The 24,704-nt window shown below is 42.3% G+C and overlaps 1 protein-coding gene across 3 annotated transcripts in view; it reads left to right on the forward strand.

Annotated features, from left to right (window-relative positions):
• The first annotated feature begins 535 nt into the window (after positions 1-535).
• brsk2a (BR serine/threonine kinase 2a) overlaps positions 536-24,704 on the forward strand; it is a 239,743-nt gene continuing 215,574 nt past the window's right edge. For all 3 annotated transcript variants that reach the window (XM_072669124.1, XM_072669138.1, XM_072669132.1), the window contains exon 1: positions 536-920. In XM_072669124.1, coding sequence (XP_072525225.1) covers positions 827-920 — 94 coding nt within the window. In that variant the 5' untranslated portion in view covers positions 536-826. The remainder of the gene's footprint in view (positions 921-24,704) is intronic.

Raw genomic sequence — 24,704 nt, forward strand, 5'->3', positions numbered from 1 at the left:
AAGTAAAGACTCTCTCACTTCAGTGAAGTAATGACTCAACATAGAAGTAGCTAAAGACAGCTTGAGTAGGAGTAAAAAAAACTTGAGTAGGCATTAAAAAAACCCCAAAGGAAGCTATTTGTAGAAATGCACTTGACGTACATGTCATTATCGAGACTGGGGCCTTTTTAGGTATGAAATAAAACGGAAAAGCTCAAGGTAGAGGTGTAGGAAACAGCGAAGATGTTGAGATTACGTCACCAACGCAATAAAAAACACTAATTAGACGTGACATAGGGATGATTAATACAAATGTACATTTCGTACAAATAATTTTAAATGTGAGTAAAACTTACTGTTTAAAAAGCTAAGCGTCAAAATGATACATTTAGGTCGATATAACTGAATAATAAAAATAAAATAACCGTTTACAACCTGTGGTGGGACCGAGCAGCCAATCATGGCGCGGTGGGCGGGGCCTGTCTGAATACGGGTGGGGAAAGAACTGAACGCCCCACGCCGACAGCGGCAGGCAGCTCCACTCGGGCTTGAGGGAAGCCGCGCTGCTCCTCGCTCCACGATGCTCCTCGGACCATAAACACTCCGCTCACCTGCTCCAGAGGAGAGAGGAGGCACCACCACCGGACTTCTTTACTCTTCGCTCAGGAGAAAGCGAGCGACACAAAAAGAGAAAGACAGACAGAGAGAGAGAGAGAGAGCGAGAGAAAAGCAACCCAAAGGCAAAAGGGATTGTGGAATAGACCAAAGCCTCCAGTCCTCCCCGTTTAAGAGGATTGCGTTGCTCTCCTGCTAACGACGCTTTCACCGCAGACGGCCAACCGTCACGATGTCCTCGTGTGGGAAGGAAAACAGCGCTGCCCTGCACGCCAGTTACGTGGGACCGTACCGCTTGGAGAAGACCCTCGGGAAAGGGCAGACAGGTTTGTCCCACCTTTCTTCGTCTTCTTCTTCTAGGCTACTACAGCAAGCTCCTGGTCGCCACCAATGACTTGCTGTTTCCAACTGTCACGGTTGACTGGGGCTTGACTGCATGGCAGGTGGATGGCTACGTGTGTCTGTCCTTCTGTTGTTGGCTCTCTGGTTGAGAGAGAGAGAGAGAGAGAGAGAGAGAGAGAAGGGCTGGAGATGTTCCCTGTTCCTCCTTCAGCCTTTAACTTGGGTGTGTGCTGGGGATGCTCCCTGTGTCTCCTCCAGACTCTAGTTAGAGGCTGGATGAGACATGAGACGCAGGGAACATATCCAGCCCCCTGGAAAAGACCTGTGTCACATTCAGCCTCTAACCTGGGTGGAAGCCCAGCCCTTCAGGGCAGAGCCTGAGGGATTTACTTGGGGTAAATGGTAACTTTCCCTGGTTTTTAACATGCTGATTCCTCTGCTCCCCCTTTTTCTGGAATGAGGGTCCTTTGATAAGGCATACAAGTCCAGCTCCTTAGTTACATAGAAAAGGACTCTGCCTCTTTCCCATCACCCTTGTTGCCATGCAAGGACATAAGCTGCATGCTGTTGTGTATCAGGCAGATACGAGCCTGATCGTGAGACTGTGAAGATGATCAGGCCTGGAAATCACAGTTAGACACTGCATACTCTCTCTGTCTCTCTCCCTCTCTCTCTCTCTCTCTCTGTCTCTCTCTCTCTGTCTCTCTCTCTTTCATATGTGCATTGCTCAGAGTGCTGCATTAAGTGTGTTTGATGGAGAGAGACCAAGTAGCAAGCTGTGAGGGCAGAAGGTGAAGCAGCCCTGTAAGCTTTTGGCCCGGGCCCCTGCAAAGGGAGAAGATGTGGTGCTGTTTGCAGACACTCGCTCCATCTGTCCCCTCGAGTGCTTACAGTAGGCGTTAGCATGGCCAGGCCAGCCGGTCGAGCTGCTGTGTGAGGGAGTGAGTGTGTTCTACTAGCTGCAAAAGCTTTGCTGGAAGTGTGTTGAAAGGAGTGGTTCACAGAGAAATCAGATTTGCATGTGCGGTGTTTGATGCTTGCTTTTTGAGTTGGTACGAAAACTAATGGAAGTCTGGGTCACCCAAAATCCTCTTGAGGAACATGGGCTTCTAATGTTAGCCTCAAAGCTCTAGTACAGAACTTCATGACGAAAGATGCCAAACATTGTGTATTTGGGTTAATAGGGAATTCCAAAATGAGTATTCCTCATTACTGACTTTCCAAAGCAAGGTTGTTATTAACAGACAAATACTGCCTTTAGAGAGAGCGTTCAGCTTGTAGAGCAGGTGCTGAATGTGCTCTTCACGCTTTAGTAAACCCAGAGTGTGGGTGATCAGCTACTGTCCAGTAAGGTGAGGCTTTTCCATTTAGACTTTTTCGGAGACCAATACAGGTTCTGATGTATGCGGTTTGATGTTTGCTTCTTTAGTGTAACGCTGGAGCTTTAAGGCCAATGTGAATGAAATTGAATTGAGGTCTGTGTCACCTGACATGTCATTCAGTCCTTCTCCTGTAAAGTTTTGGAGCATTTTGGAGACACAACAAGATCTTTCAGTGACAGCAACGATAGGCTACTAATAGACGACCCTTGCAGCTCCAAGAAAGACAACTTCATGACTAAAGACATCAAACATCTTGGTGTTGGCTGGACAAGTATATGTGAGTTAATGGGAACATCTGACTTTTGCTTTTTAGGTAAACTGCTGGCATTCAAGTATTCCTCATTACTCATTTACCAAAGCAGACCTAGACAGTTATTAACAGCCAAATGCTACACTTTGTAGAGCATTTAGTAGACCCCAGTGTTGGGTGCTCAGCTGCTGTCCAGTATGGCAAGGCTTTTTAATTTAAACTAAGCAGGGAAAATGCACAGTTTGGTGTTTTCCATGGTTCAGCATACCTGATTCCATTCATCCATCAATGATCACGCTGAATCAGGTGGGCACAGACAGGGAAAACGCTGAACTGTGCAGTACTTCAGCCCTGTCGGACTGGAGTTAGGAGAACCAAGACTTCTTTAACCTACAGTGTGGTTGACTGACATTCTCACACCTCTCTCATGACTGTTGAACTGTAAATACTCATCCATACATTACAGCACGAGGCTGTCATTGCCTTTTGCTACATATGACAAATGTCACATCATGAATGTTATCGTGTGGATCACAGGCAAACCCCAAGAGGGTTAGAAACAGCAGCAGCACGGTAAAGAATGGTGTATTTTCAGTGTGCAGTGACTGATGGCTGTTTGAGTGTAAGTGTTCTGCTGTGGGTGCAGGTTTTGATGTTTGGCTCTGGATCTCTGCTGTAGACTTGTTATTTATAGTGCAGGGCGGAAGGCCTGGGCTGATCTGCCGATCTTGTGCAGTGCCACCATCATTATGTGATTAGAGTCCCACACAAACACACAGACGCACACTGGCCATGTTTGTAATCTTCTATGCTAAAGTCCCCACTGTACACTCTCCCTCACGTGGACCAGGAGCCGGCAGGACCATGTGTTCTGGTGCCTGGTGTTTCCAGTGCTGGTAATAGTGGTCATTCCTTTTGGGGATGCACAGTGATATAGGCACTAGATCGGTATCGGAGGATATTTGTGTTGGTCAGATGTTTGTAATATTTCATATTAATATCTGGCAGTGTATTTATAATTCAATTCCAGAAAAGGGGTAAGAGAGGTCCAGCGGAACAAGGCACTGTCACTATGGCCAGAGGACCGCTGGTTCAAATTCTGGTCATGCTGCTAACCTTTGGCAGCTGTGGCCCCAAGTGGGTAGATGGCACTTTCTGCCTACAACACTCCAGTGGTGTCTGCTTGCCGATGCAACAGAGCCGGGTACACAGCGCTGTCTTCTGAGTGCGGTGAAGTTGCACTGGCCATAAATGTCATAAATGTAAATTGAACAATCCCTAAAATGCATAATTTGGTTTCACATGATACAGTGGATCAAGTGAATTATGAGTTTGTCCAGCTTTTATTGGAGAAACTATCTCTACTGTCCAGGGAGTCCTATTGTGTTCTCTACAGGGACTACACAAGCTGTGTGCGTGTCTGTGTGTATTTGCACATCTGTGTCAGGTGCATATTAAAGTAGGTGAATGCCTTCATTAGAAGGGGTGTCTGCAAATATGTGGACATTTAGTGTAAGTTAACACAATGTGGGCTTTTCCTCTTTATACTCAATGTTGCTCTTGGATGCAGCCACAATAACAGTTGATTCACAGGTTGCTTGACAACTACCCACTGTGTAGCCGAATTCTCTAAATGCTGAACGGACATAGTGTGGTATATTGCTGGGATCTTCACTCCGGTGTGGCCGTTTCTACCCACAGTGCATTTCACCCATTCCCTGTCCATGTGCAGTGGCGCTTGGAAGGAAGGTTTATAGAGTCCTGCATGGCTGGCTCCTGCTCAGTAGCCCTAGCACCTTTTCAAGGTTGCTGATGCAGTGGCTGTGGTTCAGTGTAGGGGTTTTGCGTAGCTTTGATTAGGGTGCAGGAGGCTTCCTCAAAGGGCCATGTGCTTTGTTGAGTGGCAAGCCTGTTTCTCCCTTACATGACAATGTGTGCCTTGGCAGTTCATTCCATAGGTTGCAGAAGTGCAGTTTAAATTGCAGAAGAAGCGAGGATTGCAAAACTTTGTGACTTCTGTTGACAGTGGTTGTAGAAATGAGAAGTAGTTAATGCCACAGGTTCACCTCCAGGTGATCTGTCTTTGCTTTAAGGTTCATTAAGCATTAGAGCCAGCATGGGTTAAACTCACACCCAGCGGCTATAGCTAATGCATAGTCCATATGTGGTGTATACATATGTATGTTGAACCCAGAAACCAGTGGTGCCACATACCAAGAAAATCTGTTCTTGGCCTTCATGGTTCACTAAAGACAGTGGTTCTGTACCGAACCATAACAAGTCAAAGTAAAGTATTCTTTGGATTGGTGGAAAAAAAAATATTTTGTAGATTTCATAAAAAAGGTCCTATATACCACCAAAAAAGGTTCCATTATTCTGAGCCAAAAAAACCCTTTTGCTTAGAGTGTATACAAGACCAAGAATGTGTTTTCCTGGTGTTTGGTGCCCTTGGTTTCTGGGTTTAAGGTCAATGTACATGCCCAAACAAGAACTGTAGCTAGTTTTAAGGATTGGCTCACTTTGCTAATGGAAGCCCAGAGATAGGCTCTGTGTAAGGGTAGTATGTGGTCTTCTACCTTAGAAAGTAGTGGTTCATGTCTTCGCAGTCAAGCTTTATAGTGTACCATTTAAGTGAGCTCAAAGCATAGCTTAAAAAATAACAATAAATAAAAAATGTTTCCCCAAACTGGAAACTTCAGGAAACGGCCAAAAACGTCCTCAGCTTTCAATGTAAGTTAAAGTGAAGCGATTTTATTTAAGTAATATTATGATTATTCTGGATTATTTGTTGGTCCATTCATTGTGAAATGCTTGTGCAGTGATAAATCCATCTGCTGTGTTCAAATGATGAACATTTGAGGACAAATTATGTTGATTTTTAGGTATATTTATAAACTACTGCTAATACGGCGTCTTTGGACAGCTGAACACATTTGGGGGAGGCGAAAACTGCCAGTTCTGTTACATCAGTGAACAAACATTTGGTGTAGGCCCATCTTACCCATCCAAGGCCAAATGGGCTCTCTGGGACCCATGGACATGGATAAATTGTAGGTCAATAATGTATGTTGACGTGAGCAGGTTACGGATTGTGTGTTTTAGCCACAAGATTAAAGCCTCCAACGCCATTGTTATTTTGTTATTTCATAATTGAATAGATTATCTCATCTTATTATCTAAAGTCTTGGTTTCATGCCATTATATCATGTTTTTCTTTGATTTTTTTGTGTTCTAAGATATTTAATTCCAGTCCCATCTTTCTGAAGCCAAAATGAATCTGTATTCAACAGACTGTAAAACCTGACAGGCTATGGTATGGAATCTAGCTCCTTGTCTCCAAGCCGATGTAGCTTTAATTTGACTGTGAGTAATAACTGCCGATCAGCGAGTCAAATCAATAAAAACTCTTACAGCTGTTGTGGCAGTAGAGATCTATACCATTTCATTTTGGATTGGATGATGATAAATGAGCAGGGGAAGAACTCTGTGCACTCTGGCGGTCCTATTGTGAGCTGATCCAGAATACGATACTTGAGCAAGTCCGTTTTGGTACAGCAGTGCGTTCAAGCATAGCATAATCTTTATGTTCCTCTCTGAAATTCATTTGCATGAGGTAAACAAACACATCATTTATATTCCTCTCATGGCTGTGGCCTGTGCCGTTCCTAATTATCAGGTGACATGAGCTGATCTTGGCATCACTGCTGGAGAAGGCTGCGATTAATAATGACATGTGCACCCCGGGCTAGGCAGGCACAATGACCCTGCAACCACGTGCTTGCTAACCTGCTGTGCCATGGTAGCTGTACAAAAGGGATAAAATTCAGCTGCTCTATTTGGGCTGTTCTACTCGGGCTCTAGGGTGGAGCTCACATGAAATGTAGACTTTGATGCCTGGTGTATCCTAAGTCCTAAAAACCCCACTGCAGCCAAAACATTTTTGTCCAAACTCAACTGCAGCAGGCAAAATTTCCTCTGAACCTGGTTGCATCCAATTAAAAATCTTTACAACCTGACTGTGGGCCAACAAAAATATTGGCAACTGCAGCCAAGAAACTTCTTTACAAACCCAACTGGAGCCAAAAGAAATCTTTACAAACCCAACTGGAGCCAAAAGAAATCTTTACAAACCCAACTGGAACCAAAAGAAATCTTTACAAACCCAACTGCAGCTAAACTAAATCTTTACAAACCCAACTGCAGCCAGAAGAAATCTTTACAAACCCAACTGCAGCCAGAAGAAATCTTTACAAACCCAACTGCAGCCAACAGAAATCTTTACAAACCCAACTGCAGCCAACAGAAATCTTTACAAACCCAACTGCAGCCAACAGAAATCTTTACAAACCCAACTGCATAAATCTTTACAAACCCAACTGCAGCCATAAGAAATCTTTACAAACCCAACTGCGACCAATAAAATTCCATCTAACCCAGCTGCAGGCCAACAAAATACTATACAACCTGACCGTAGCCAACAAATTTCTGTTTAAACCTGGCTGCAGACAACAAAATTCCTTCCGATCCAGACTGTAGGCCAGCAAAATTCTTTACAAACCCAACTGCAGCCTGAAAAATTTCAGGTATAGCCTGGCTGCAGCCTGACAAATTTCAGGTATAGCCTGGCTGCAGCCTGACAAATTTCAGGTATAGCCTGACTGCAGCCTGAAAAATTTCAGGTATAGCCTGACTGCAGCTGACAAAACTCCCTCCGGACCTGACCGCAGCCAACAGAATTCTCTCCAAACCCAACTGCAGCCTGACAGACTTCCATCAGAATCTGACTGTAGTCCCACAAAATTCACTCTGAACCTGACTGCATCCTGACAGAATGCTCAAAAGTTTAGACAAAATTGTGTCCGATTCTGACTGCAGCAATAAGAAAATATGAAACATGTAATTAATGTAGGCAGGAATAATTAAATAAGAAGACGGACACAGAGTAAAGCCAGAGTGAAATCCGTTAAAGGTGGGACATGGACTCTGAACACGAAATTTGCCTACTGTTGGCTTCAGAAAGACATTTCAGCTCTATTTCATGGTGATCACAGCACCTGACTGGGCCAGTGGGGAGGCACTGGGTGAATACACTGCCATGCTGAACCGGTGTATAGGAATCTGTTGCTGTGTCATGCCTGGGCTCTGTGTCTTACTTTAGAGATTAGTGATTAGTGGGGATTGTGGTAGTGGTGATATGTGGGGGAGGGGTGGTTTATGTGTGGCGGTGGAGGATGGGATGATTCTGTTTTGTTAGTTTGTCCTTTTAAAGGTTACTCTTTCCCCTCTCTGCTCGTCAGTCTGTGTAGATATAGACAAGAAAAATCACTTATGTGACCAATTACTGTCTGGTGTGACTGGAGACTGGATGTATGTGAATATGGGTGTGTGTGTGGTCCTCTGTCTCTGTACGCCTATAAAGGGGAATTAAAAGGAGTCTGAATTCTCCACAAACCTAAAGTATTTAATGCCTCTAAAAGCTGCCTCGCAGGATGCTGTCACATGACATGGGTACAAAAACAATGCCAGCAGATTTCCCCATGAACTGTACTGACGTACAGCAGAAATGTATGGCTAAGGCCTCATGTATTTAATAAAGATGCGTGAAGTGTGAAGAACCTTCAAGAATTGGTAAAGAATCTTTACATCAATTGCAGATTATCTAGAACTTTAAAGCTTACACATGTCTATTACAGACTTGGTACCAAAAGTGGTTCTTCTGTGGCATTGCTCGAAGATCCCTGAAGCACCTTTATTTATAAGCCTGTTCCAGTCTTTCTGTTGTGGAACGATGGTTGTTAAATGCGTGTTAGGTTTACTAATGTTGCTGTGGTTAGCTGGGTAATGGATTTATTAGGGTTGATGGAAGGTTCAGCTTTTAACCCTGATTCTCAGGTTAGTTTCATAAGGTTTGCTTTCACAAGGGCGAAGCTGGTTATAGATTGGTGTGAAATGGCAACATCTCCCCAGTATTTGGCAGTGGACAGTTTGGACAGGTCCTGTTGGATTCTGTTTAGGGAGTAATGCACCGTGTCAGAAGCTCATGTTGCTAGCCCCTTTTTTTCTGACACAGGGAAAAGCAGAGGAATTGTTGCGGCACGACGGGGCTGCCATGGTCAATTTTCCCTCAATTTTGAACACCATCAGACATTTTGTGTTTCCAAGTCCCTGCCCCGTGGTGCTGACTGTCACCTCTCCACAGTACGTTGCCGATTGCTAGTTGTCCTCTCCACCTGAGTGTGTACATCCTAATGGAAAGGTTTGATCTTACTGAATGGGATTGGTCCGCAGTGTGCATTGTGCTTGTGTGCACATCTCGCATCCAAGCTGGTACAGCGCCTGTCTTTACTAATGCTCTCCAAAAGTGGCTCTTGTGTTTTAAGGTGACCTTGACTAAATGGACCGTCATGTTTGGATTTTGAGTGTGAAAGTTGCTCATTTCGGCATACTCGTAGGATCTGGGCAGTGACATTTAGTCAGTGGAAGGTCAGTTTCATGCTTAAAGTGATTTGAGACTAGTCACCACTATATAGCATTGGTCCTTTTTATCATGCCAGCTGATGGTAGTCCTCTTTCACTTATTCTTAGCAGTATATAGCGTTTTCTGACTGAACGGTTTCATTAAGCTCTCACAGACCTGTACAGATAAGACAGTCATTTCTCCTGTGTAGGTTTTGACATATATATCTATCCCTGAGGTCCTGGGTATCATTACCCCGCATTACACTCCTAACAATGATGATGCTTCCCTAGAGAACCATGTTTAAAATAGAAATTTGTGAGAAGGGTGTGAAGAATCTTTACATTTACACACATACATTTTTAGGAACCAAAAGTGGTTCTTCTGTCACTCAAAGAACTGTCCAAAGCATCTTTTTAGGGTCATCACAATACCAGTATTTGGAATTTGATACCAGGTGTAGTGTTACAGTACTCAGTACTAAATACTACAGCAAAGCAATTAAAAAATGCCCATCATTCTCTGAACACCAAGGGCTGGCTTCCTGGACACTGATTAAGCCTAGATCATGAATTAGATTGTTGTCTAGTAAGCAAGCTACACTGGATTGGACATAGAAGAATAATCATCTACCCTCCTATCTCTCCTGGTCCGGCTGGTGATGGCAGGCAGCATTACCCGGGGCTCAACCCAGCGATCCTTGGGTCAGAGTGGCAACACCTTAGTCCACTGGACCATTTAGTGCCCGTGGATCTATGCTTTTTATGGCTACGCATAACTATGTCAGGTGACATGAGCTGGGGAGTTCATACTTGGGAGTATGGAAACCCAGTGTGGTTTAGGAAGAGTCTATGTAGGGATCAGTCTTGACATGGGAATGTGTGCAGCATGCTGGTGCTGGTAAAGTCGCCTAGATTATGTTACATTGTTTGGTAAGTTACAGTGTGGAAAGAGTATTGAACAGTAAAAAGCTGTTCTGGGAGTGTATGTAGCCTGTGTGTGTAAATGTGTCTGTGTATGTGTGTTAGTGAGAGAGCTACACACCTGCTGACCTGTCTAAAGGTAGGGTGAGAGTGTGTGTCCCTGATGTAGCGTATGTGGAGGGACTTTGCTCTCTCACACTCTCACAAACATGCACATTTCTCTCTCTCCCAGACCTCATTGCTCTTTTTTGTGTCGTCCTCACATGTACTCAGGGATTACTTTTGTCCTGGTTGGCTCTGTTTTGTTGTGCTTGGCAATCTCATGAATAAATACATTTTCCTCATGAATAAATACTTTTGAGGGAAAAGCTTCTGTCCCAAAATATTCTGCGGTAGCTCTCTGACCTGTGAGGAGATTAGCGCATGATCAGAGGTTCCAGAGTTACATGTGCACTCTTGCCATTGGTTATGTACTGTAGGTACAGATGCAACTTTTGGACAATGGGCGTGTTTTTCAGCGATTCTTGGAGAGGAGTGGTAGTGTGGAGTGGTGTAGTGTCCTGTATATGGCCTAATATGACATTTCTGTGTCATGGGGATGGTCTCCACACCAGGGCTAATGTACTGTACTAGCTAATGCACTGTGAACATTTAGAGCATCGCCGTCTCCCTGCGCTGAGAGACCAGCCGTGATAGAGGCACTGATAGATGTCCGTGCCCATTACAGTCCAAATCTATGACTTTTCGAGTATGAAATAAAATACTGGGTCCTAGTCTCTCTGGTAGAGTGACTGCGTGTAGATTTATTTATTTATTTATTTATTTCTCTCCTTGGGTCATGGAAACCAGTTCCACACTACAACAGTTTCTGATGTAGTCCATTTCTTTTCATGCAAGCCAGGTTATAGAAAAAGGCTAAATTTGGAGAAAGAAAGTAAGGAACTTTATTTTTCTGTCTGGAATTCTTACACCCCATCATCATTCTCAGCCTTTTTCCTTATAGATAACGCTTGATTCTTCAGGAAAAGGGAAAGGTCTTACCTTGTAGTGCAGTGCTAAAGATACCCCAAACTTAACCCTGAGTTCTGTGAGCTCCTTACCATGCTGCAGTTCTGCATTCACTTCTCAAACACAGTCTGTTGAAGGTGTGTTTTTTACCTCATGAATAAATACACCAACAATACTGGAATCACTGCAGTTGGTATCTTCAGAATTGAGCTCTCACTTCTAGGTCTACAGAGTATGATCGAGCTGCTAATTACAGCGCTTGCAAAGTAAAGCAGTGTATTGTTATCCCTTGGCGGCTTCTTTTTCGTATTCTTCTGAGATCAATAACTCAAAAACCACTTAACATAGAAACTTTGTTCAAACTTTGTTGCATAGGTCTTATAAATGGCAAATGTTCCCTATTATCTATTTGTCATACTTTTAAATATATTACAGAAAAACTAGGATTTTTTCCCCCATAGACATATAATGAGCCATTGGACATCTGCTGATTATCGCAGTGAATAAATGGGTAAATGAGTTAGAAACAGTAAAAATGGATTTAACTAAACGAAAACAAATCCAATCACATGTAGCCTTTCAGAAAATCCAAAAGACTCTATTGGAAAACATGTGTGCATGTCTAATGATGATGATGATAATAATAATCATAATAATAATAATAGTAATGATGATGTTATTAATTTTATTCTTATTGTTGTTACTATTATTATTCATATCAACATCCTATCATAACCTATTGGAAAACAATTAATTGTCTGTATGATACTACTACTACTACTACTACTAATAATAATAATCAGAAATATAGTATTAATCACAGGAGGGAAATTTCAGATGATGATAATAATAATAATAATAATAATAATAATAATAATAATTATTACAGTGTATTATATGTGAGTTTTTTAAGCATTCAGTTAGATTGACTTACTGATTGGCCATAGAAAACAACCTTGTACAGTGCAGCACCAGAATGCTGTGCAACCAGGAGGCTAGGGAAATCTAACAAGGATGACCTCTTTTCTGCTTTTATCCAAAAATAACTCCTCTTGACTCCATTTGGGGGAGGTGGAGGGGCTGTTGTGTGTGTGTGTGTGTGTGTGTGTGTGTGTGTGTGTGTGTGTGTGTGTGTGTGTCTTTTTTTTGCTTTGTTAGCTGCTGTTTCTGAACTTTGGAAAGAGGTTGCAGCTTTTGGGTCATGATTGGAAAAAAGATGAGGTCAGTGAAGATGACGCTATGTGGACAGATGGAGTGAGAGATGGCGTGAGAGAGATGGAGCGAGAGATGGAGGGAGTTGGTGTGAGGACATCACAGCAGCAGGTCTCAGGGTCACTAACTCCATTATCATTTGAGTCATTCTAGCACTGCCGCTAGTGTCTCAGATGAACATACCTGTTCAGGCTCATTCCAAAGAATAGATCAAGCTCAAAGGCAATTTCCATCCAAAGCAATAGCTTTTCCACTGTTTTATTGACCGTCTTTCACATTACGTGAAAAACATTTGAAAGTGCTGCTGCCAAAGTCCTTCCAAGGTACAGAATACACACTTTCTGTTTTGGGAAATGTGCAGTAGATCTCAAAATCTCAGGCAGGGCAGATTTGAAGGTGAGCATCTTGGTGGTATTTTGGGATGAAATGCTGCTGTTTTAGAGTACGTTGTTCTGCTTGTGTATTAGAAGCCACCAATGACAGAATTGGGAGGCTAGCACACTGCAAAGTGCTGACAGGATAAAAAAAAAAAAGAAAGAACACCAAACCCATGTGTTGATGATCATTACCCATCGCTAATGTGTGGTTTGGGTTTCCATGGCAACTCTCAGGCACCTTTATGTGGTATGTGGATGTAACTTACTATGTATGTGTGGATTCATGGTTTTAAATGTGTGCTTCTTGAGCTATTATTGCCTATAAGGTGGTGTGGGGGGTGGTGAAAGATCTCTTCTTGGTCTACTTGTAATAGTGGGTGTCACCATTAACTGGCTGGAATGGAGCGATTCACTAAGGTTTTTAATAATTTCATGCATGATGATTAGATCTCACTGGCTCCTAATGGGATTTACCCAGCTGAGCAAGCGGACTTCTCTTTCACAATATCAACCATTCAATTAACACTGCTCTCACTCGCTTGCTCTCTCGTGCTCTCTCTCTTACGCGCCCTTGCTCTCTCGCTCTTTCGCTCTCTCTGTAGTTATAACAGTCCGCCTCGTGCCATGATTCTTTATTGTTTTTGATGAAAACATGACCAAAGCCACACAGACACATGCATACACACACTGCTATTTTGGTAGTTTGGCATCACTTCTCATTAATCGGTTAAGGCGCCTGGTATCTGGCACTGAGCCATTAGCAAGAGATCTTTTAAGCCATGTAAATTATGACTCCATTTTGCCAATTCACTGTTTGGTCTTTTCTAGGACCATTTTGATAGGTACTAACCACTGCATACTGAGGAACCCCACAAGACCTGCCTGATGTTTTAGTGAGATGATCTGACCCAGTCATCTATTAATAACAATTTGGCTCATGTCAGAATGGCTCAGATCCTTATGAAGAAATGGTGAACAAATCAGGATCATGTACACCAATTAAATGCATTTTTATACCACATTAACTCTCTCTTTAAAATTATTTGAGGCCATTCATGATTTGTAAAATGCTTTTTTTCATATCTGCTGGCTGCTGTGTCTCTTCAGAATACTGTCCCTTCTATTATAACCACACTAATGAGGACGTCGGCTCGCACTGCTTTCATCTTTTTTCTTTCCAGAGGTGAGCTTCAGGTTGACTTTTTCTGTTCCCTACGCTCTACTCAACTCACAACTTGCTGGACACAGAACATAGATAGACCCGACTTACCAGAGTGGCCAACACGGAGGAAAAGGAGCGTTTAATCACTCGTGGCCTAGAAAACCTAGTAAATTGTCTGCTCTCTGGAAGCTCTCCTGATTGGCGCTGGCTGTTCTGTCCTCCTGCTGAGAACTCGCAACATGACTTTTGGAGAGATGAGCCGAGGACTTCATCCTTGCCCAGGCAGACAGAATAAATCAGGCTGGACCATTTAATTAAGTCCAGTGTCCACCTGGCTCAGAGATCAGACCGCATGTTTCCAGAGATCACACAGAAATATGTGGAGTGAGGACCTCCTGCTGGCTCACGGTTACAAAATTATCCACCATGTCTGATCTGCTAGAGGGCTGAACTTTAGAGAATGCTATTACAGCAGTCTGCCCTCATAAAAATAGTGACCGGGATTCCCACTCATACACCACTGTTGAAAAGTTTGTCATTACAATGTTTTCAATAATGTGAAGCCAAATTTGAAAAGACATACTGATTCTGTGTGGTCTGTGTGGTCTGTGTGATCATCTATATATTGTTGGATCTCTACAGTTTAATAGATTTTAAATGGTTTATAACACACCACACCATATAGATGGCTTTTTGTACCCACATTAAACCAGCGATGCTCATCTTTCCTGATAGGTACAATAATATGGGATATGATTATAAATTATATAATTAAAATGATAAATTATGACACTTATTGTTATTGTTACTTCTCATAATTACAAATGTCAATATTGCCTAAGTTGAAATGAGTAAAATGAAGAGGTTGAATGGAACTATAGTACTGTGCAGGCGTTTTAGGAACTTAAGCGTGTTATTTGAAATCATCTCTCTGGGCAATGAGTGTTTTTACTTGTCTTAACACCAGCTCACATTAGAACAGATGCACATAATAATAAATAGTTGGTATCTTGTCAGCACGTTTGGAGAGCAAAGCCAGGTTCTAGATTTATCCTGGTTCTAGACGCGCTCAGGCCATGGGTCACATTTGTGTAAATCAATCATCATTAAGCTCTGACTTGCCAAACCAGGTGGATGATACCTATGAATACATACCTATGTATGAATGTTATTTATATTTATTCTATTATTATATGTTATATGTTTTACAGAGGAAATGCACATTTACTGCCCAGAACAGGTGCCTGTAACCTTTGTATGTGTCACTTGTACTCACTTCTCATTGATGATTCAGCCAGCACCATTCTGTTGAGATGTTGAGGATTAGGTTTACGCTAAAAGATGTTCGTTATCTGTGCTCTGAGCCTTCGGCTGGAGTCTCAAACCAAGTGGCTCTTGGCTGTTTAAAGATCAGTTGAAGACCTCTACTTGCTTTCAACCGTGTGCACTGTAGCCTGCTAAATGCGCTCTGTGGGCTGGGTTGTGGCCTCTGGTGCTGACGGGCTTCTCACTGCATGGAGGTCGAGTGTGTATCAGTGCCCTGGTCACATACAGTTTTACGGGTTAGAAAGTACTGGTACCTGCTCCGTGCTTCAGTTGGGAGCAGCTGCTGAGTTCCCTTGCCAAATCATAGACGTCAGTTTCGCAAATGGGCTTGGGGTTGTTTTTCTGTGCGGCTGAATTTAATACATGGGCCGTAAGCAGCCAAACATTGAGCTCCTTAATTCTTAATGCTGGCAAATTTGCCAAGCAGCGATATACTTAGGGATTTCATTGCTTTGTTTTGTGTCCAAGTAGATGTTTTCTCTGTTCCTTTACATACACATTAAGAGACCAAGTAATATGGAGACAAGATTTATTGTTTGCTTTTTGAAAAATGAGAAATTAGAGATGTTTTCTGTCTGCCTGCCCAGTCAGTGAGATATGGGTTTCTGCATTCTTCCAAGGGCCAGAAGAATGCCGTCTGAGAACTGATCTATAGCTAGAAGAGATGGAGAGCATCCACCTGTGCCTCCACCCATTCATTAGTTTCCTCCAAGGACTGCTGAGATTTATTGCCCCAGGTTGAGGGACTGAATCCACCGGCCTGCTCCTCGATGGCTGTGTGCTGCCCCATTATTACCTTGACCCACATGGCGTCCCCCCCTGGGGGATTTCATGCACCGCCACACTGCCGACCTCATGACTCTTCTGCATGAACGTTTTACATAGATTAACAATTATTTTGATTGTGTTATACGTTTATAGGCAGATTTTTTTTTTGGACTACATGGATCAAACGTAGTCTTAAGCTAAGTTGCAGTACCAATTTCGAATCAGCACTGGAAATTCTTTTTAGTCTATGTTTTGGCTTCATTTTGGTCTGAGAAACTTAGTAAATGTTTAAAATGTTAACAAATTAAAGTTAAAATTGAACACCTACAAAGCATTGACATCGAAGGTACACCATCAAAATCAGAACTGCCAATAGTTCTTGTCACAATAATTCAGTAAAGACAGTAAACTCAATCTACATTCAAAGTATTGAGTTCTGTTGCTGGCTTATGGCTGTATTTGTCAGTTGGGTGGTATTGAGGAGGTTGCTGTGCTCAGTGCTGACCAAATGCCAGCAGACATGTCCTGTTTTTCTGAGCCATTCAAGTGAATAGGGAGTAGGCCTGCTTGAAATGTGTGTGTGTGTGTGTGTGTGTGTGTGTGTGTGTGTGTGTGTGTGTGTGTGTGTGTGTGTGTGTGTGTGTGTGTGTGTGAGAGAGATTTTATTTATTTATTTATTTATTTTTTGAACAATGCTTTAAGTTTTATGTGACCTCCAACCCTTAAAAATGAATTATGCCACTTTAGCCTTAGTGAAGTCTGTAGTCCTTGGAGAGTTGAGGTGAGAGTGTGAGCAGAGGTTTGTATTAATATGAACACCTTCTTTATCCATCCTCTCATTGATTGCATTTTGGATTTAGGCCCCGTCCACACTTTTCCAGATATTTTCAAAAACAGAGGCGAAAACGCTTTCCAACATGCAGATTTTTGAAAACGCAGTTTCCACAATGTAGCCATTTGAATGTGAAATCTAAGCTTTTAGAAAACACTGACGTTTCTCAAATACCTCTATCACTAGATTTTAGATCTCGACATCTAAATAAATGTAAATATTATTCTATTACAAATATATAATGCTTTATTCAGTTGTTTAGTTTTAGGTTCTGTCAGTTTAAGTCCAGATCTAGACTACACAGCATTTCATGTGGAACTTGGGTATTTAGTGTCATTATATTCCAGTTGTTTTGGAGTTTCTTCTGATCATTTGTTTGAGTTTATATGAGCTGACAGACACCTAAAACATTTATCCACCAACATTTATCAGTTATCAAATGCTTTAACTGTAACTGTATGTTTCTTTCTCTCGTTCTCTCTCTGGATTTCTCCTGCTCTCTCCTTCTTGGTGCTGTAGCATGAAGGTTAATACCTGTTCTTGGCCTTTAACCGGCTGCAGCCTCTCCTCACTGAAAGATAGTAGACAGAGCTGAGCAGGCTTTAGAGCTCTGTCCAATCGCTCCTTATTTCCCTCTAAGATCTACATCACCTGGGATTGGCCTCTGCTGACCAGTCGGATCATGCTGCTTGGTTAGTGGTCAAGAAGTTAATGAACTCCAGCAGCTAAGCTGTTGCATCAGCTACTTTTCTCAGCATAATGTTCATACTGGGAATGTGGTGTGCCTTATAATGTATTAAACATACATTTACATTTACATTTATGGCATTTAGCAGACGCTCTTATCCAGAGAGACTTACAAAGTGCTTTGCTATTTACCCAAGAAAACCTCAGCTAGTTAGAATAGACTAATAATACAAAAGATACCACCAAGCTTAGACATTGCTAAACACAATACAATAAGGCGTCCATAGAACTATTCGTCCAAGTACTCTCTGAAGAGGTGGGTCTTCAGTCTGCGTTTGAAGACAGCGAGCGACTCGGCCGTTCGGACACCCAGGGGCAGCTCGTTCCACCACTTTGGTGCCAGGACAGAAAAAAGCCTGGACGCTTGTCTTCCGCGGATTTTGAGGGATGGCGGGTCGAGCCGAGCCGTACTTGAAGCTCGAAGGGCTCTTGGTGCGGATTGGCTTTTGACCATTGCCATCAGATACGGAGGGGCTGGTCCGTTCTTGGCTTTGTAGGCCAGCGTCAGGGTTTTAAATCTGATGCGGGCAGCTACAGGAAGCCAGTGGCGAGAACGTGACATGGCTAAATTTTGGGACATTGAAGACGACCCGTGCCACTGCATTCTGGATAAGTTGCAGGGGCCTGATGGTGCGCAGAGGGAGACCAGCCAGAAGAGAGTTGCAGTAGTCAAGTCTGGAAGTGACAAGAGACTGAACATACACTGGTGAATCCCTGATAACACAATATGTCGAAGGCCTGTTTCATTTTAAACTTCATCTGAAGTTTAGATTTGAGATACTGGTTGGTATGATGTGCAGTGATTCATGAAAACACTCATAGAAACACTTATGAGGAACATCCTTGGGTTGTCAGTATCACCAAGGCCAGCGTTGCAGTAGCAAACAAAGCACTGTCCAGTATCCAGACTTCCCATCCCTTCTAGCTGCTCTAGGGACTGTTACATCCCTGTTGATACCATTGATTTCAGAAGATACATTAAACAGGGTGGTGACTTAGACTTTTGGAGATCTAGTGTTTTTTTTTTTTTTCCTTTCATATCCCTGCTGTATGGCAAGGCTTGGTGGTTGGTGGCTTGGTGGTTATTTTCTCCTTTGTTAGCATCTATGTGTGGTACAAGAACAGAACCATAAAAATGTGGTTCCTGTTGCTGCTAAATATCATCATTCACACTAGGAAGAGGAAAACCACGGCAGTGTGTGTGAGGGTGTTTGCCTGTGGTGAGAGTGGTATGCATGTGGTGTCTCTGTGTGAGCTTATTTGTGTTTTGAATGATGAACAGGTGGGTGTTCTTCACTAGAACCTGGATGTATCAGAGCCTACAGCAACTTAACGGCCTAAAGCTTAGAGATGTGTGCTTAGGACCGCAAGGTCGCCAGATTGATCCTCTTGACGTTGTACTCCATTTCTGAAATGTGTTTCTAATTCTAACAACATTACATTGCTGACTTACAAACATCCATATAAACACACACACACACACACATTATGACTGCACAATGAACTGTAATTCCTTCATACACTGCTGTGTACAAATGGTGATCTTGGCCTGTGCTGAAGTTAAGTGTAAAAGCCTGTGATTTATGCATTTAATTTTGGAGCCTGCCCACAGCAACACAGACGAACACTGGCACTTATAAACAGCACCATTCACCACGTCCGTGCAGAGCTGACCAATCAGAGGCAGTCACATGCTGTCAAATGCTCTGAGTGCTCTTGCGTGTTAACAAATCCTGGAGTGTTCAGTGAAATGGTGCAGTTAATAATTGTAATTGCTGTATGATTTTAAAATAATCAGCACTTCATTTATTAATCACGGTGCAGTATAAATATACACACAACATCCAGAAATAGATGTAGAGCTGTGTTATTATTATGGGTTATGAAATTTCTGTCCTGTCAGACACACTTATTCTTTGATCTTCTTCAGCTGAGACTGTGGGTTTGGCTTTAAATAGAAAGAGACTGCCATGTACAGAAAGCTTGAGGTATGTTCTACCTACCTAGCCTCTCGTTTCTATGGAGACTGCCATAAGAATGTGCATGTTTGTGTGATCCAATCATGGCTTCAGAAAAACACATTTCCACTTCAGGGCTGATGGCACACAAACCCATGCCTTTCTCTCTGGTGTATAATCAGAAAGCATTGGGCTGTTGGGTCAGATGGTTACTGAAATGTTGCATGTGCCCAAGATTTAGGGAAGTTTTATGGACATACGTGGTTGTGGCAGAATTGTACGTGTTACTATGCCTGTGCTAGTAACAAGAGTCCTCTTAACTATGTGGGAAGTAACTGGAGTGAACGGTTTAAAGTAACACTATGCAGCATTTTTACCTCAAAATAACCAATTCAAAATCCGAGCTCCACTGACCTGTAATACGGCCACTCAGGGCAAGGCTAATGCTGCTAACTGCAGTGTGTAACTTTTATAGAAGCAGGGCAGGATGATACTTGTGTAACGCTGCTTCATTTTTCCACACTTCCACACTCTTCTTCTTTAATTTCTGTGATGGTTCTGTATCTCCCAGCTTGTCCAGAACATGTGTCCTTTAGGGGTGGCTCAAAGCACGCATTGTACTTCCCGAATGTAGGGGGAGCCAAGGAGCAAGAAATGACAATTTTTCATAGTGTTTCTTTAAACCAGGGGGTGTGATGAGGGGGTATGTTTTTACATTTGCTTTAGGGCTGCAATTCAATTCAATTTAAGGTAAAAAGAAACTTTGACTAAGGCTAGGGCAGCGTAATCAGTGGCATCGGTTACAGAAAAATGGCGAGTTTCATAACGTTTGGCATATCGGCCACTGATAACATGAATTTCTCCGGAGAGCATGATGTTGCTAAAAAAGAATATTCTAAAATGTAGGAGTCTTTTAAATGGAGATCCGACAGTGTGGCGCTCTGTAAGCTTTGCAAAGTGGAGGTGGTTTAACACAGCAGAACAACTGCTAGACTTAAAGTGTGCAGGCATCCCGGAGAGCTTTGTCAAGGCAGCAGGATAACAATACCTGTAGCAAGGGATGTGCTAAAAGTCATCTCTGCATCAATGCTGTTATGGGTAATGTAACAATCTAATGTCTACGTTATTATTGTTTCTCTGCTTCTATATGCAAAAATACATCTGCCAGTGGTTACCTTAACTATATGTTACCCCAGTGATGAAACCAAGTTATAAGCATTTTAAGTTTTAAGTCTAGTAGTTAAGTAAAAATATTGATACTGAGTTTGAGGTAAAGGGTTGCTAAAAAAAACTTTAAAAAGTTGATAATTAGTTATTAAACGAATCGATTAATTATTAGATGAATTTAAAAACAAACAAAAAACATAAGTGCAGCCCTATATCTGATTATTCCCAATTGATCATATTTATCATAACAGTTGGTACAACAGTGTTGAACTAAAACTACTGTACTGTACTAAAACTACTGTACTGTACTGTAAAGTTTTACTTTATTTCCCTGCCATTATTGTTATTGTATAATGATATTAAATGATACTGTTAAATTCTGTACTTGTACCTGTACTACTCTAATAAGTGAGTGTTCCTGTGGGAAAGTGTTAGGGGTGATGCAGGGCTGAACCCTGACCAGCACTGAGACCTTTGTGTGTTGCTGCCACAGCTCCAGGCTTTGTCTGTCTGCACTGATAGGCTGCTGAGAGCTAAACTGCATATTTCCACCCTGCCTTTGATCTCGCACCCTCTCTGATCACTCACTTTCTCCGAGTCAGGCGGGGTGAGGGAGTGAGAGTGAAGGAGTGAGAGCCCTCCATCTCTCTCTCTCTCATTTTTTTTCTTTCTCCTCTCAGAGCAGTGTTTAAATGTGTGTTTTCCCTCCACAGGTAGCCTTGCCTTCAGCACCACAGACCTAAAACACACCTGATCAGAGTGAGAGAGGGGGGAGGGAGAGGGAGAGAAAGAGAGGGTGGATAAAGAGGACATCCGATGGGTACAGTGATTGCAGATTGTGGAAAGACTTTCAGCTTGGGGTGGTAAAGGGGGATTAAAGTGTGCTGCTGGTAACGCTGTGTTTCGGCCGGCTGCAGCAGATGGCTGGACTGTGTTCTCTGGAGATTACGTAACCAGACAAACCTCCTTTCATCCAGAATCTCTCTCTCTCTCTCTCTCGTTCTCTCGCTGTACACGCATGCTTACGCACATGCACTCTGATTTCTCCATCATGCTAAGGTCCACAGTATAGCTGTGTGTTGGCAAGAACCTGTAAATATGATATGAATCACAATACAGGGGTACTGCGTTACTGTAAGCAAGATGATAAATTGCAAGATTGTATTTATTTATTTTATTTTAAATAAAATTTTAGGCAACCTGTCAGTGTAAGACCCCCCCCCTTCTCAGTTTACACACAGTGTGTACTCGAGGGTTCAGTGTGTCGTCGTTTTGGGTTCTGAATAAAATTGGGTGCTGCTGAAGATGACATCCTGTTAGTGTGTGTGTGTGTGTGTGTGTGTGTGTGTGTGTGTGTGTGTGTGTGTGTGTGTGTGTGTGTGTGTGTGTGTGTGTTCTGCATTCTGCAGAGGGAAGAGAGGGAGACCTCATTTACCCGGCTACTATTCTTAGCTCATCTCTTATTTATGCTTACACGTCTGTGCTTGCATCCATATTCACATCGTGGGACTGATACACTGCTCTCAAGGGGAAGGAGGGTGACTGGCACATGAGAGTGTGTGTCTGTGTGTGTCTGTGTGTGTCTGTGTGTGTCTGTGTGTGTGTCAGGAGGGGCTTGGTGGGAAACGCACCTTCAGGCGACAGTGTGACGGGGCCAGGTTGACACGTTTCTGATAAGACAGTAGATAATTACAATGCCACACACACACACACACACACACACTCACACATACATACAACTTTACTGGGCCCTTAGACTTGGACTTATTTACGCACTCTTTTCGGTTGACATTGCCTCATAATTGGTGAAAGGTACAGCTCTGGCTGTCTACAGTGCCTGTCCAATGAACTGACCGACCTGTCCACTAGATCATACCACACACTGGACTCAGTGTGACACTGAATAGACGATCATGTATACAAAATACAAAACTTTACTTGAGAAAGACAAGTAAATGTTTAAAAGGTCAAATCAGGTTCCTAAATGGTTCTTTGCTTGGACACACAGTTCTAGTGAAAAGCTTTAATTGGTCTACAACCTTTCCATAATGTTGAATTTCTTTATAATTAATGTTGCAAAAATGGTTCTTTAAGGTCCTATTGGAGCCAAGAAATGCCTTAAAAACCCCATTGTGCTTCTCTTTTCATTCTGATTGCAATTTCATTTTTTTCTGGATAATGAAAAGGATTTATTAATGTTCTGGATAATGAAAAGGTTGTTCAGAGGGAGGATGGGAACCAGAGGCCTGTAGCATTTAATGCTTTTAGGAAGCTGATACATGAGATGATTGTCACACACACACACACACACACACACACACACACACACACACACATCACTCTTGTATGTGAAACGTTTACTTTTATGGCATTTAGCCGACGCTCTTATCCAAAGCAACTTACATGGTCACTCGTATTACAGCGGCGGGGCCAATGTAGTGTTAGGAGTCTTGCCCAAGGACTCTTATTCGTGTAGCGCAGCATAGCCATCCAGACCGGGAATCAAATCCCAGTCTCCAACATGGTGTGGTAGCTCAGTGGAAGGTAGTGGTGTTATCTGTTGCGCCACACCAACCACCTCTCTACCCCTCAGCGATGGAACAGAATGAAAAAAAAAAAAAAAAAGAACATAAGAGATAAGCTTAATTACAGACACACCGTGTCAAAATAAGTCACTAACAAAAACGAACAGACTATGTTGAAATATGTCACTAATACAAACAGAGCAGTCACACACAATACTTTCATAAAATCATTTTTTCTTTTTTACTGCTCTGAAAAATGTTTCAAACACAGTGATCTGATCCAAACTGTGTCATCAGATACTTCTACTTCCAGTGGAATTCAATGGAAAAAGATTGTGAAAACATATAAAACTACAAAAATGGAGATGCAGTGTTTTTGTGTTGAAAATGTCTTTAGGATGAAAAAGGAAGAGACTGTGAGGAAAGAGAGATGTGTGTGTGTGTGTGTGTGTGTGGACTGGGGTCTGCAGAAGGGGCAGAAGGGCCTCGTAAATGAATAGGAAAGCATGCTACTTTCTCCTCACAGCCAGGGACAGCCAGCACACTTTTATGTACAATTTGCAGTAATGAATGTGAAAGGGGTCCCCAGGAACAGATGCACTGTGGAGGACAGAGTGAAGAGGTTTCACTAAAGAGGCAGCAGTGCTGGTGAGTTACATCACTGTGGTTAAGAGCAGACACAAGTGTCTTTTCCTCTGTTTCTTTGTGCTAGCAAAGAAATCAGAGAGCAAACGTATAACTGTGTTTAACCTTTGTGTGCTTTAAATGCTTCTCATTCATCAGTCTTAATGAAGTGATTTATAAGAGGTCGCCTGTAGTAAGGCTGTGGTATTGCACATGTCTTCTCTGATCGTGTACGGATGTTGGCATGGAGCTTTGTTGTGTTGAGCATTGCAGTGCGTCCCAAGAACATAAAGAGGCGTTTCATTTTTGGTCAGTATATTAATTAGCTGCATGTTTTTTATAGGTACATCCGTTTATAGGTACATCCGTCATTGAAAACAAGGAAGCGTATGTGAGTTAATGAATTTGCAGATTAACACTTATTTAATTACAGTTACAAATGGAGTCAATGAATAAAATGCAGATATTTTAGCCTAATAGCTTTTCTGGAGTTCAGTACACACATCAGTCAAATGTTTTATTTTTATTCCAATCATGCTTCCCTGTTGAATGTGTGTATAACCTTCCAAAATGAGTTTCATTACATGATTGTCTTGTAAACGAAACTGTAAGACTTGAATGTGAACAGCAATTTATAATTCAGGAGATTCAGAGGTGAAGACGTTGATTGTTCAACCATGTGTGCATGTTGCTCTTGATGCTCAGCATGGAAAAGTATCCTCAAAGTAGCAGAAGTAGAAGTAAAGAACCATTGCTCTGTTCCAGTTGAGTATGACACACTATGACACACACTTTTATGGATATTACATACTACATACTCAAAACCTTGTTAGTATTGCTAATTAATTTGCAGTTGGGACGCACCAAATGATTTGACACTTCGTCAAATGTAGCTTCGATACAATCCAGTGTTGTAAGGTTCTTGGAACCTTATGGAACCTTACCATTATTTAATGGTAATGGTATGTCATGTTTTCCCTCCTGATTTGGTCATTTCCAATTCCCACCTGCTGGTTACAAATCCATCTCGCAGTGCTGCCAGTGCTGGGA

Source organism: Salminus brasiliensis, chromosome 2, assembly GCF_030463535.1.
Source record: "Salminus brasiliensis chromosome 2, fSalBra1.hap2, whole genome shotgun sequence".
In the NCBI taxonomy this organism is placed as follows: Eukaryota; Metazoa; Chordata; class Actinopteri; order Characiformes; family Bryconidae; genus Salminus; species Salminus brasiliensis.